The following is a 15,249-nucleotide window of genomic DNA, read 5'->3' as shown; positions in this document are numbered from 1 at the left end:
AAAAAAAAAAAAAAAAAAAAAAGAAGACTACTTGATCTAAGGTTACCTGTGGATTTCATTTACTTATATTTTCTTCCCCACCACAGGACCACTGGCAGTGAAGGACTGGCTTACAGATAATGCTTCAGATGAAGGTTAAGTATTCCTGTAGGAATTCACTATGTAAGAAAAATGAAAGGGGAAAAGGAACTGCAGGAGATGGGGGTACTCACTGAAATACTAGGACAACAAATACTAGTTCAGTAATGCTCCTCCTCCTCAACGCCGTTCCCGGGCCTCCCTGAGCTGGCACACAGAGGTTCTAGCAAAATCAACCAATCCGAGAAGGCAGGCAGGTCTGGGATCAGAGTGGGCCACCTCGCCAGGCATCACCCTTCCTTGCCTGAACTTACAATGGCTCTTGACTATTAAGAAATCTTGAGCTAACTCATTTTCCATCTTGATCAAATCTTCCAGTTGGAAAGGTCCCCTATGTCTTGGCTCCAGCCCTCCTACTTGAATCTAACCTTAAAAATTCTTCCAAATTCCTATGCAGACCTTCTGTTCTAGTAAGGTTGTTCACTTTGCAAATTGCAGTTCTTTGTTGATCTGGAATAAACCCATTTTTGCTGGAGAAATAATTGGCAGTCTATTTGGTTTAAGTCAATAGCTGATACTAGAGATCTGCTGGGTTCTAGCTCTAGAAGCAGAAGTAATGGCCAGGAAGTCAGTTCCTGTGGGGTAACTTGCCTACCTCCTAGGAAACAGGGAATTTCAGTGGCTTCCTCTCCCATGAAAGGTTGTAAAGGCTACTGCCAGAGCTGCCTGGGGCTAAAGCAGTAGGAAAAGCCATGGGTCCAAGGGAGACTCTATCAACCAGGCTGATTACTAACTAGGTGACCAGATCTCTGATATCCCCAGTACCACTGTGGATGGAAGATCCAAAATGCCACTATTTAATCTAGTTCCTCTGCTAGAAAGGAATGAGCCTAGAGAGAGAAAAATAAAGAAACTAACTAAAAAGCCTCCCAATCATAGCCAACAAACCAAAATTCAAAACAGAAATAAGCTTTTTATTAAAAAAGACAATCTGAAAAAATCAGTAATTAGAACATAAATTCACTCTACATGAAGCTTAATTTTATGGAGCAGTCTGACAAAAACATTAAAATAACTGCTTAGATACTCAAGAGCTAAATGAAGGAGTAACTTTCACACTATTTTTAATCTAGCAAAAAGAGATGGCGGGGAGAGAAATTAAATAATTTACCCAAGGTTATATACAACTAACAAGTGACAGAGAGAGAACAAAAATGTAGATTGACACCAAAGCTCTTGCTTAATAAATTAAAGGCATTATTGCAAGGTGCCTGTCCTAAATGCTCAGATATACACTTGGTTTGATCTGGTTCATGATAGAGGTATTATCAACTCTCTTACTATTTGCTTCAGTAGGTTTCATTCAGTCATTTGGAAAAAAGATCTGTTAAGTACCTAGTAGTTGCTTGGCACTATGCTATGCCCTAGGAAAGAAGCAGTAGAATAAAAATTCCAAATTACACATAATTCAGGAAGCAGGTTCCTGTGGATCTAGAATGCATTACCAGAGTATATTGTTTTTAAGGACTGCCTTCCTAATCACGTTTTAGTCAGGTTACTGTTCAAACTGATTTCAGTCCCTGAATATCCACCATCAGAGTAGGGGTTAAAATAGTTTTGAAACAAACTGGTGATATGGATAGAAAGCTAGCTGGAGAATCAAAATATCCTACAGAAAATCCACTCAGTGGACAACCTACTTGTGACTGACTTGAGGTAAACTGTGTCACACTCAACTCCCTTAGATGACTGGGGACATTTATTACTGTTAATAAACTGTTTTCTTACATTAACTGAATGACTCATCGCTGGCCTAAAGAAATTATGTCACCTTCAAACACAAAGCAACTAATTTCACATTTTAAATGTGAAATACATTTAAAGCCGATATATGAAGCAAAATTCCCAGAAAATTATCAAAACTCAATTGCCAGGAAATTAATTATGTGTAACCTCAACTGAGTAAAGGTTAAGCCTCTACCAATATCTTCATTTCCCAAATAATAATTTACTTACCAAGCTGTTATCACTAAGGGTTTTTTGTTTGTTTGTTTTAGCACAAGGAAGTAAATTCTTTCCCTTTCCCCTAAACACACTTTTACTTTGTTAGGTTTAAGAGCAAGTCCAAATGAAAATTCATTCAAATAAATAAGTTATTGGGTACAGAAAAGTAAATGTCAATAAAAACAAAGCTACTTATTTACTGATGGTTAATAAACTTTTACCTTACCATGGTTCCTTATTTTTCATTTGCTAATTACTTAAATAATTGTAAATAATGCGAAGAAAAAAATGAGTGTTTTTGGAACAAAACCAGGATTTGTCCCTAACCTTGATACAGATTAAATGATGTGTATTTACTCAGGCTCAACATCATCAGTCATCACCATCATCATCTGAATGAAAACAGCTATAAACAATAATTTCAAAAATAACAAACACTTAGCCTGGCTATTCAGAACAACACACTTAGATACCTAAAACACTGCATATCACATATCAGAGTGGATGATACACAGGCAACCAAGGGGGGAATGATTAGTACTGGTCTGATATACAGTACAAAGACCTAAGAGTATTCCTTCCTTCATATAGATGAAAACAGGAAACTGAAAAACATGTACCTTTCTACATTAAAAAAAAAAAAGTGAGGTTTCAGGGAAAGAAGAAGAAAGATAATCTGATCATTTCAGATATCACTTCTAAACCTCTACCATATTAGTGCTGTTATGAGGAATTCGAGTTTTCTCACTCACCCAAGTCCAAAGTTTTGCAAAGCAAAGCTTTAGCTGCCTATAACATAAAAAGCAGGTCAGACTATTGATTTTAAACTGGAGTCGGGAGGGGGGCTAATACCCATATACTTGGAGCAATCATATCTTTTAGATTTAAAAGAGAAAATTATCCACAATGTAAAAAAAAGGTGTTTGCTTTCACAAGTTACATGCTTTAAATATTCCAGGCACTAATCTGAAACCATCCACTGATGATACTGAACAAGCTGATCTAAGGTTCCAGGTACAAGTAGAAAGAGTCAGGAGGAGGATAAAGGCAGCATGGAGAGATAGAGCACACTTTCTGGGAACAGAAACTTTATTTATTTTATATTCATGTCACTTCTTGTTTGTCCCATCCAGCCCTTCTCCCCTCTTCTATGCAACTTCATAACACACACATATACAATTTATTTGTTGATCATCATAAACCTACTTATTAGGGTCCATACATATTAATGTCTGTTCAATTCCTAAGATACCTTTTATTTTTATATCCATTTGGTTGGAGGCTCTCGGGGGGAAAAAAAAAAAATTTCCAGGAAGCGCAAGATCCTGGCTCACAAAGCCCGACGTATTTGAACAACCTCATTCAACTATCTTATATCATTCTGTTGTTTAAATACACCAAAGGCTTTTTTGCATTAACTGTTCCCATTGCTTGTAAAGCTCTTCCCTTAGAAAGCTGCTGCTTCTTGTCGTCCAAGCCTTGGCTTACTTTAGTGTAGGAGGAAAGAAGACTTTTCCTTACTACTAAACTTTATCACATCAAAATACATATCGTTATCTGATAGTTTATTATTTTGTAGACAGCCTTTAAAATATAAACTCCATGATATCAGAGACACACTCTGTCCTGTCCACTTCTTTATTTCCCAGCACCCAGAACGGGGCCTGGCATCCCAATAGGGAGCTCAATAAATATCTGTTGAATAAATGAACAACTTATGACTTACCAGCTCCATTAAGTGTACCATTCTAAAAAACCAGGCTGACAAACCAAGAGGATATAGTAACTGGAAAAGAAAGTATAAACAGAAGTGCTTTCCAATGACAATAGGTGCCGCCATTAGAGCCAGCAGATGACTCAACTCCTTAGCTTCCTCAAACAGGTATGAACACATTCAGAATCTCCACATACCAAGGTCATAGCACTGACATGAAGATATTTTCTACTGAAATCCCCAATCAAAATCAACTCTGTTAGCCTAAATACTATCCCAAGAGATCATTTTTTCCCAATATTCAAGGAAAAAAACCAAGGATAGGGTTCAAAACCCAGTAGAGGGTTCCAGTTTGTATATGGTTTAACCAAGTTGTATGGTTGTGAACATGGCGTAGAAAGATGTTTCAAAGAACCAATGTTTCTGAGTTCTAACAAATACAACATTTAATCCCAGATTATAATCATTTCCCTTCTCTCTTAAGGCTCTTTAGGAGACCAGGCCTGTGCCTTCAACTATTTCCTCTGTATGGGTGACTCTCAAATATACACCTCTAGTAAGAGTGACCAGTGTCCCTGTCAGCCTGGGACAGAAGCGTTTCCCAGAATGCTGGACTTCCAGTGCTAAAAAATTGGAGAAGTCCCAGATCACCCTATCTCCAACTCTGACCCCTCTCCCCATCTCTTGACCTGTATTTCCAACTGTCTGCTATCCCTCTAGGCAGCCTCCCAACACCACCGCAAACCTGACATGTCTAAAGTATTATCTTATCTCCGATCAGGCCCTTCTTCCTGCCTTGCTTATTTTGTTAATGCATTAATCATTCTTCCCATAAACCAGGACAGACAGACAGTAAGCGGCCTTTTTTCTTGGTCTTCCATTTCTGCCCTGTAAGTAATCTAATTGATTTCTCTAATACCAAAGATTAAAAAGCTAGGCTAGAAATTCCTCTAAGAACAAGAACCACGTTTTACCAATATTTTACCCTCTATAATGCCTACCTATCACAATTTCTTACATAAAGCAGGTGATCGATACACTTGTGTTGAACTGCTAACTCTGAAGCAGAATGAAGTTCAAAAAAACCATTTGGATTCTAGTGCTCGCTCTGTCACCAACTAGTTGTGTGGCTATGGACAAATCACTTGATTTCTCAATGCCCAAGAATGAAAATAAAATCATTGTAAAAATGCTTTGAAATTCAATGAGACATTATTACCTGGGTTACTATTTCAAAGAGAGAAAGCAATGACCCTAAATTATATAAGTACCCAAAGCTCCTGATGTGACTGTCCCCAAAACACCTCATCGTAGCCTCACACAAGCTGCAGTCCCTTGTTCAGGTCTTCACATGCCTCTCTTAGTTCTACAGAGTTAAACATTTCAAATTTAGACCCTAACGTATGTCTCTAGGTTCATAGCAACTCTGGCTTACCACATTGTACTCTCAATGGTCAGAGTGTTTCTAACACAGGCACATAGAAGATGTTCAAGAAATCGCTTGTTGAATAAATAAATAAGGACCCACTAGTGTTGACGCCAGCTGCTGCATATTAGCTGTCCTTCTGTTAGGCACATGATTGAAAAACCAGGTGCAGAAAAGAAGGGCTAAAATCTGTAAGGCTCCTCAATGGTGAAGTCACTGTGCCTAGAAAAACACAATAATAGCCTAACCTAGAGTTCTGACTGTTCAATGAACCTTCTGTCTACTCCCCAGCAAGGAAAGATTACTTCACAAGGAAGTGATTTCAAAACTCCAGAGTTGCTGGTGTTTATGATAATGAAGGAATTGAAAGGTAAAAATGGAACCATGCATGGCTCCCAAGAACAATGCAACCAACTCTAGCTGTTTGTTTTGGCTCCTCATCACACAATCCAGGGGGCAGCAAGGAAAAGGGCAAGGTCCCTGAGTGAAACAGTCCGTGATTGGCTGTGCCAGCTCCATGCACTCAACAGCCCCAGCCGTGGGGAATTCCAAGCCTGCTTGGGTTAGCGAGTGCCTCTCCACTAGAAGAGCAGACATCCTCTTTGTCTGAAGGCTCTTTTGTTTTATTTCACTCCCATGTCAAATTAATACAAAATATACAGTGTCTTTAGTCCCTGAGTACATCATAAAAATTGGGACTTTCTTACAAGGGGTTCAAGGTTCTTCATAAGCAAGCCTCACTAAATGTTATTAACCCACAAAAGTCTCCCAAGAGATCAGTTTACCAGTTCTAAAGGAAGTTTACTAAAAATGTACCCAAGTTCCCTCCATCTTTCATACCCGAAATCCCCAGGCTTTCCCAATCAGAAACTAGAAAGCAGTATTGTACCATGAGTAGAATGCTCAGAATTTAAAAAGGCCTTAGAAAGCTGGATTCTCTTATTTTATCAAAGAGGACACAGCAGCCCAGATTTACATGGCTTTCCTAGTATCAACAGAGCTGGTAGGTAGAACTCAGTTTTAACTGGTACCTCAATATTCTTTCCTCTACACTCAGAGGGAGGCAGTGGTTAAGGATGGGGGTGTGGGAGGATAAGACCACTCTGATGTTCCTGCTCTTCACAGTCAAGAAACAGTAGGCATTAGGGGCTTCCCTGGTGGCCCAGTGGTTAAGAATCCACCTGCCAACGCAGGGGACATGGGTTTGAGCCCTGGTCCGGGAAGATGCCACATGCTGTGGAGCAACTAAGCCCGTGCACCACAACTACGGAGCCTGCGCTCTAGAGCCCGCGAGCCACAACTACTGAAGCCCGTGTGCTTAGAGCCCGTGCTCCACAACAAGAGAAGCCACCGCAATGAGAAGCCCACGCACCGCAAAGAAGGGCAACCCCCACTCGCCACAATTAGAGAAAGCCCGCGTGCAGCAATGAAGACCCAACACAGCCAAAAATAAATAAATAAATAAAATTTATTAAAAAAAAAAAACGAAAGAAAGAAATAGTAGACATTAAAAAAAAGGGGGGCTGACAAGAAAGAGGCAGGAGGTGTTGTTTTTTTTGTATTTGTTTGTTTGGTTTGGTTTTTCTATGCTAAGTGCTATAGCTTGAGTCCCTACCAAAAGTAACAGAAATGAACAGGCCACTCCATGGCTGGTGTGTCTTTGTGTTGTCTTGAGAAGATCACTGAAGCAAATTATTGTTCTATAAACAGATTAGTCCAATTTCTATCCACAAAGCTATCTCACTGGTAGTGGGTAAGTATTCTAAGATAAGCATAAAACGCAGACTGAAATCAAATTACATATGCTGTATACCCAACTAATTGGTCATTAGACTATTTTGTGCCAATAAATCAGGTTCCCTGACTACAGAGTGGCTCTCCAATGGCTTCACCCATCCACCTAAGGATGGTAACACAGAGCTATTTTTTGTTGAGTTCTGATTAGTTATATTACTTACGATTGTTAATTGAGAAATGTTACCTTCATTTCCTCAGACTCTTTCAGTATTGTTACTTTTCCTTAGAGATTTTTTTCCAAGCTCCTATTATTTCATAAGCTAAATTCCCCACTCCATTCATTCTTTGGTCAAGTATTGTGTTTATTATTTCAAAGTTCGTGTTTATTATTTCAATTAAACTAAACAGTGACAGATGTGCAGGAAGGTTGTGTGCATGTACATGCACATTTTAAAAACAGGGAACATAGCCCTGAAGCATGGAGAAATTTTAAGCCTGAAAAACGATTTGCCCAAATGAGATCCAGTGAGAAAGCTACATATCAACAGAAGCCATCTTAACCTCCCTCACCACCATCAAATATTGCTGAAGTTTACTGCAGGCTAAAACACTGGGGGCTATTTTGAAGGCTCAGCTGCAGGCACAGGCAATAGTAACGATGACCAAATATAAATTGAATTACCAATCAGAAAGCCATGGGGGGAAGGGCAAGATACAGTGGATTAAAAGAAGTGGTTAGAAGGATGTAACAAATTGTTGGTTCTCTTAATATTTAATACAACCATTGCCTGAGATCAAGGAGGAAAAAATTAATATTAAAAACTCTGGGGCTTTACTAACAAAGCTGAGATAGAAGTTACTCACTAAGAACAAGATTCCTTCATTACTGAGTCTAAAAAGACTGAGTATTATTATGAGAACTTTAAAAATGATTATTCAAAGTTCCAGAAAGAAGGTAGTATCTTACTCAACTACGGAGTGGGCTTAAAAATAAAAATCCAAGGGTCACAAACCAAAGACACAAAGTTTTAGATTTTAAACATTAAGACATTCTAAAAAATAAATTAAAAAGAAAAAAAATCATTAAGGCATTCTAGTTTTCCCCAAATCCTTTTTTTTAAAAAAAGCAAGATAGATCTGAACCACTGGCCCAAATAACATGTAAGTTGGAAGGGGTGGGGAGAATTGGAGTTAAGACCTAATATTTTTCTTTAATTTGTTTAATTTATTTATCCCCAAATCCTTTTAATCCACTATAGAAGTGGGAAAATTAAAGGATTTTTTTCTCTATGTAAAGTATTAATATGGCTTCCCAGAGTGGATGATCACTTCGTTATTCTTTATTTAATTATTAATATTTCAAATAAAAATCATAGGATACTCAGAAATAAAAAGTGTCCTAGACACATCTGCCAAAGGAGATGGAAATAAAGGCTTAAACAAGATTATATATTTTTTACTTAGAGTTGAATGACTTTTTCCCCAAACCTCATACATTACATTCTACATTTATTTCTTGCTCAACTGCGTATTCTTTAGAGACTTGGTCTTTCATTCTCCAGTAGAGTGAAATTATTTTTTCATTATTATATTTCAAAGGTTCATAAGAAGTCTTCTGTTGAATTTGAATTGTAGTAGCTATAATTAACTGATGAACGTTGAAATACATATTTAAATTACTTCTGTCCACCATAATTGTTGACACCCATGAGTCAGTAGTAGCATTTTATGACAAAAATTGCTAACTGTCAGCAGTTCATTTTTCGGGCCAACAATGTGAGAATGATTGTAATTAGTGCAGTAAATATTCATAGGTTAAGCTACATTTCAATAAGCAGAGCAATTCAAAAAAATGAAGAGTAAGACAATATCAGGTACTCATGAACCTCCCTTCTAAATTGAGAATTGTAGACAACAACTTAATCCCCGTAGAGTTAAGCTTTTAATTTATGGCTGAACAAATGAAAACTACATTCCCTGCTTGGCACCCTAGTTTAGAATTCTGTTTATTTTCACTGAAAGAATAACTTAAAATACTAAGATTATAGAGCGTAAATAAGCAAATATGAATTTCATCAGAAACCTGAATTTACAGTGATAACTTTAATGCATTTAACTACTCTAATCAAGTGCTTAAGCAGGTAATTATGCATAGGCAGGTGATTATGTTTTTTAAAGAGTGCATGAATATATCATCAAATTCTAAATAGAAAGGACCATATAAGAAATCAGATTCTAGAAAATTAACTCAACATATTGTGTGTGTGCGTGTGCGCGCGCAAGTGTTGCTTTCAAAAAATTCCCAGAAAAAAGAATAGTGTCTCCCATTCCTATTTATTCTTAGATGATGACTGTTTAATAGTGAAGTCAATTTACATTTGAAGACATTCTGAATAATCCTGTTAAACACCAATTCAAACAATGTGGCTCTTGTTTAACTCTTCGGTTATTTACCCATTAATCTCTTTAAGTGTTTGCTTCCTTAACACAGCTGTAGTTCAAGAGGTGGCCAGCAGTTAGCCTCCATTTCAGTGGATTTTCCTGAAAGCCCAGATTTCTTTCTGCAAACTTTAAAACACTGTATGCCTAAATAAATTTTTCATAACTTAAAAGCTTTCAGAAGGATCCAAAAGAAATACATTTGCTTTTAAAAATAAAAACCAAACAAAAGGAAGCCACACATACTGCAAAGATGTTCTCCGTAAAACATTCTGTTCAGCAGATCTGAAATGTCTCCAAAGGGATCAAGAACCACTTGGTCTGGAAGCAACAGTTGGGAACTCGTAACAGGTTGGTTAAAAGCCAATAGTGACAGCCATGAGGAGATCTTTACAGCAGATTAGGAGTGGCTGAGATACCAGGCACTGGGCCTTGCCTCATCTCCCCACTCCATTTATTTGGAATGCCTTCAACTGTACTTTCAACTACAAAGTACAGTCGTTCAAAAGCCTCTGTCCTTGGTCCTCTGTTCTTTTCTCCTTTTAAGCTCTTCCCTAAAGACTGCAATCCTACTAGCTATGATATTTATGAAGACGGCATAAATCTACATCTCTGTTTCTGCAATAGCACCCAAAGTAATCCCCTATCTCCCAGTTCTGAGGGTCACACTCAACACATACAAAACAAATGTATTCATCATTATCAAAGTAACCTCCTCTTTCAGTCTCCTTGCCTTTGGTAACATCAATCCCACTTTTCTGGTCACCAAAAATTAAACCACAGGAACAGTCGTGGACTCCCTGGGGACCTCTATCACACACATTCAGTTTACTTCACGTGGCAGATTGCATTCTTCAAAGATGGCCACCACTATATCTCCCATCCCACACGTATTTCTACAATACAATCTTTCCACTTTACCATCAAATGGTGAAGTTTAATTCCTCTCCCCTTGAATCCGACTGGCCTTAAGACTCATTTAGAACCAAAACAATGTGACTGAAGCAATGCCATGAGACTTCCAAGGCTAGGTCAGAAACGACCATGAAGCTGCTGCCCGGTTCTCTTGGAACAGCCTCTCTGAAGGAAGCCAGCTGCCATATAAGAATTTCAGCTACCCCAAGACTGCCATACTGAGAGGCCACATGCAGTCCCAACAAGGCCCTATCTTCTAGCCATCCCACTGAGGTGCCATAATGTGAATAAAGCTGTCTTGGACCCTCCTGACCAGTTCATCTGTCAGCTGAACACCACCAATTGAGTTCGATAAATACCCCGAGGAGAAGAATCACCCAGCTATGCACTGCCCTAATTCTTGACACATCAAACCATGAAATAAGAGATGTCCACAGCTTCTCTTCTAAGCATTCAAAACGTCATGTGTAGAGTTGTTACTATGTGGGGATAAATATTAATTGAGATGCCACTTCTTTCCCTCCATTCCCAGAGCCATTGACTCAGAGGAAGCTCTCATCACCTCAGCTCTAGATTGTTAGAGCCAATGCCAGTCTCTTCTCACTACTATCTGTCACTACAATCTATCTAACCTAACACTTCCCAATGAAACACTACATTGATGCACCAACACCATAACCAACATCAATCTCATAATGTTTTACATCTGTAGAAAGTTTAATAATGCAAAAGGGTCTTCATACATAGGTATCTTACTTGATCCATATAACAAAAGCCAGAGATCTGTCAACAGGGCAAATATTCTTTTCCTTACTTTATAGATGAAGAAATCAGAGGCTGAGGAGAGTAACTTGTACAATCTCATTGCCAATAAACAATGGATGTAAGTAGAACTAAGACTTCGTATCATAGATTATTGCTATTTCTCCATTCTACATGCTCCCTATGATCTATTTCAGGTCGAAAATGTTCAATCCCTCTCTCCATCCCTACTACAGCAAATCTGCTTTCTAGGTATCCACAATTTGACCTCCATCTATCCAAATGTATGATATTGCCTAGTAACTCTACCACCAGCACCACCACCACAAATCAGCCTGGCTCATTTACTCACCTAACAATATGCCATGCTGGTTCTAGCCTCTGAACATTTACTCATAAAGTCTCCTCCTTCCTCCTCCTATCTACTTAAACCTTACTCATGCATTAGCACAAATTCCACCTCCTCCAGTAAGCCCTCCCAGCCTTTCTTTGTTGCTTTCCCTCTGCTATGCCTACAGAATTTGTAAATTTCACCCAAATTTTGACAATTACATTGGCTCATCTTGTTCAAGTGTCTTGGTTTCACTTTCCAGGCTGGTATTCAGCTAACACACATCCATACAGACAGCGATCTTGGGTGCTTACAGCCAGTGTCTGTTCTGACCAGTCAGTGCCCATGACGTACCATTTGTTAAATATTTTGAATTTCATCCCTGCTTATTTCCCCAACTAAACCATATGCTCTTTGAGAACAGGAACCTTGTCTCATAAAGAAGTATTATCTCCTCCAAGCCAAGCACAGTACTAAGCACACAGCTAGTGTTCAATATATATATTTGTTAATTGATTTGACGGGAGGGAAGTGTGTTGTTTTGTGAGAAAAAAATATTCTTAAGTCATGTCTACACTGGAAAGAAAGAGCTGCAAAGACAACAAAATATTTTCAAGATCAGCAGTTTAAAGTCAAGGACATTTTTTAATGTATCATTTAAAGATATTCTGCACAGCCCATAACTGCCAAAATGTTTTATAAATGTTGTACCAGGAGTGTGAAAAAAATGCTTCAAAAATATTCAAGGAGTAGATATCTTAAAGGCCCAAAATAAAATGTTTGCTAAGGCTACACGGCTGGCAGAAAGAACTCTGCTTCATTTCAAAAAGTTTCCAGGCAATGGAAATGTTTTCCTGGAAAATACTACCTTTTATTTAGAGAACACTTGCCATGAACACTTACTCATTAAGTAATTTAAGGTTTCCTCACAAGCTCTTTGGAGGAAATCTATTGTATGAATGAATGAAATTATCAGCACCTATAATGTCAAAAAAAAAAACCACATTTGGCTAAATGTACGAAATCTACTTAAGTATTTTTCCAAGTAAGGGGGAAAAGTCCTTTATAATTTTTGGTCTATTTACTGTTCTTTTAAATTTTTCTATAAGACAAAATTCCGAAGAAAAACACAAAATCCTTAAGTGTTTCTCTGTCTGTAATATACACAAATCCAAAAAACTGGAGGGCTTATTTTATTCCACAAGCCAAGTAATTTTCAAACAGACAAAACAGTCATTTCATTCAATGAAAATAAATGGTAACTTCAAATCTATTTTTAGCAAAATCTTTGAGTTTGTGTCAATTCACCTTTCAATAAGAGAGCTACTGGGTTTGGACATTTCACTCCATCATCTGCAGTAAACCATACAATGAAACCTAAGAAAACAATTTCTTCCAAGAATTTGAAGCCAACTAAGTCCTGTTCTTTTAAACATCAAAAGATACAACTAAATTCTACTTCAAGCACATGGTTTGTGCATTTAATCTTTTTAAAATTAAAGGGATATTTGCTTTGTTTTACCTGTTCAGGATTTCGGTGAGTTTCACAAAGCCAGTGTAAGCCAGTTCAAATGCTCCTCTGTGCCTGGACTGTAAAAGGTGCTGTTTAAAGTAATCTCCTATTTCTTTTACCTTCAAAACAAAATCAAAAATAAATATGCCATTTATGTTTACACTGACAGATGTATTTATGTCAGTAACATCATTTATTTATTTATTTTTAGTAACATTATTTAGAACTCAGGTCTCAATGCCCATCCACTTAGCACCTATTATGCAACAGGTAATATTTTAAGCGTTTTATACTATCACAATTAATTCTCACAATAATTCCATGAAAAAAGCACTATTATTATCTCCACTCTACAACTGGGAAAAATGAGGCCCAGAAAGGGCAAGTAACTTATTCAAGGTCATACAGCAAGTAGATGGTAGCACTAGTACGGAAATCCAGGCAATCTGGCTCCAGAGTTGGCCATCTTTAACTGCTAGGCTAGAACTGCCTCCCTATGCCAGCTTCACAAATCTTGCTGTGTTCTCTTTGTTAGCTCATATCATTCAACACCAACAGCAAATCACACAAGGTGACAACCCTCACACACCTAGGCCTAGGTGAAATAATTACCTTTTAGTCCCCTCTTCAAAAAACTTTTTTTTCTATTATGGTTAAAATATATATAACATAAAAGTTACATTTTAACCGTTTTTAAGTGTACAGTTCAGTGGCATTCAGTATATTCACTTTAGTGTGCAACCACCATCCATCTACAGAATATTTTTCATCTTCCCAAACTGAAACTCCAACCCATTAAACAATACTTCCCAATAATTACCTTTTAGAAATATACAAATATTAATGGCCACACAAGATTTAGTGCAAAGGGCCTCCTGAAAATTGACAGGCTTCACTTTTGAGTCAGAACCATGGAGTTTTCCAGAATGCTACCCAATCGTTTTCATACATGCTGCTTTTCTCCATGCAAGTTTAAACACATAACAAATATGACAATCTACTTTAAAGAAGACATGACTGACAATTAGTTGCTGATGAAGTTTTGTACAGCATTAACTGTTAAAGTGGTTGGGTTGATTCTACATTTATACCATAAGATTTGGTAGCTGATAAGCTTTAGAGAATCCAGATTTTGTATAAAACTCAGGACCAAAGCTACAACTGGCTCTCTCTTGATCCAGGTCTCCCCAGCAGGTCACAGAATGGTGAAAAAGCAAAGCTAGCCCAAGATAGCTCACATAGGCTTATCTAGAAACAACTTCCACCTCAGCACAGTGACTGGTATTCTGCACACATTAGAGATGATAAACAGTAGAAAGAGTAGTTAAACATGTAACCATGGGCAACTGCCTCAGTCTCATCTATAAACTGGGAATAATAATAGCACTTACCTCACAGATTGTGTATTAAAATGAGTTAATAAATCTAAAAGCTCAGCACAGGCCCTTCACTTATAAACCAATTCAGTTCAATGTGACCTCTGTCTGGATTTCCAAATAGAAGAAAGCTAACAACATACTCTAAACTCAAAATATATATGATTATAGAAAGACGGGTGATACATTTAGAGAAATAAGAATCAGATATGAGATCAAGAAAGAACCAGAAAAGCAGGATATAACAGAAGTTTTTAAATTCTAACAATTTAATATCCCCAAAGAGTGCCATGTCATGTTCTTCAGCTAAAGTTTTCAGGTGAAGATCTGATGATATCCCTAATTTTTAATATTTTTTACAAGCTACATACTACTAGTCGTCAAAAATCAGGAGTCAGGGTAAGCCTTATCATTTTACCTTCAATACGTAATTTCAGAGTATATTTTGAACAGAATTATCAAGGACAAAATCTGAATTTAACCCCCAAGACATACCTGAAGCTCAATAACCCTACAAAACAGGACCAGAAGAAACATCAGTTAACTAACTTGTTATGACCATCACTTCTATTATTAGAGAAACAAAAGAAGATTTATAAAAAGGTATACTAAGGCACAAAAAATAAAAACAGGAAGTCATAGAGATGGGGTCTCTCTAACATTCTTAATCTTTTTTTAATGTTACAGATATTAAAACATACTTCAGGAAAACAGAAATGTTACTGGTAAAGTGCTTCTCTGTGGACTTACAATCTAGTTGTTAAACAAAGATCAGATTTTCATTGCTTCCTTTACCTTAACTCCCTTCAAAGGGTCTTAAACCAAAAAGCATATAATAATATCAAAGACCTCAGAGGTGAATGAGACCAGTGGGTGGTCTCTCCTCTGAAGGGTAGACCTCAACCCTAGGTAATCCTGGCCTCAGAAAACAGAATGAGATTCTAAAGACACAAG

General features: G+C 37.5%; 1 protein-coding gene across 1 annotated transcript in view; it reads right to left on the bottom strand.

Moving 5' to 3' along the window:
• The window catches only part of LOC103070786 (thyroid adenoma-associated protein homolog), a gene marked incomplete at its 5' end in the record, with an annotated part of 114,557 nt that overhangs the window by 59,488 nt on the left and 39,820 nt on the right, over positions 1 to 15,249 (bottom strand). The window contains one exon of the mRNA XM_007448156.1: positions 12,929 to 13,038. Within this exon, the coding sequence (XP_007448218.1) occupies positions 12,929 to 13,038 (110 nt within the window). The remainder of the gene's footprint in view (positions 1 to 12,928; positions 13,039 to 15,249) is intronic.

This window comes from Lipotes vexillifer, unplaced genomic scaffold, assembly GCF_000442215.2.
Source record: "Lipotes vexillifer unplaced genomic scaffold, Lipotes_vexillifer_v1.1 scaffold4287, whole genome shotgun sequence".
Lineage (NCBI taxonomy): Eukaryota > Metazoa > Chordata > Mammalia > Artiodactyla > Lipotidae > Lipotes > Lipotes vexillifer.
The sequence above is the reverse complement of the archived record's forward strand: the minus strand, read 5'-3'. Positions and strand labels throughout refer to the sequence as shown.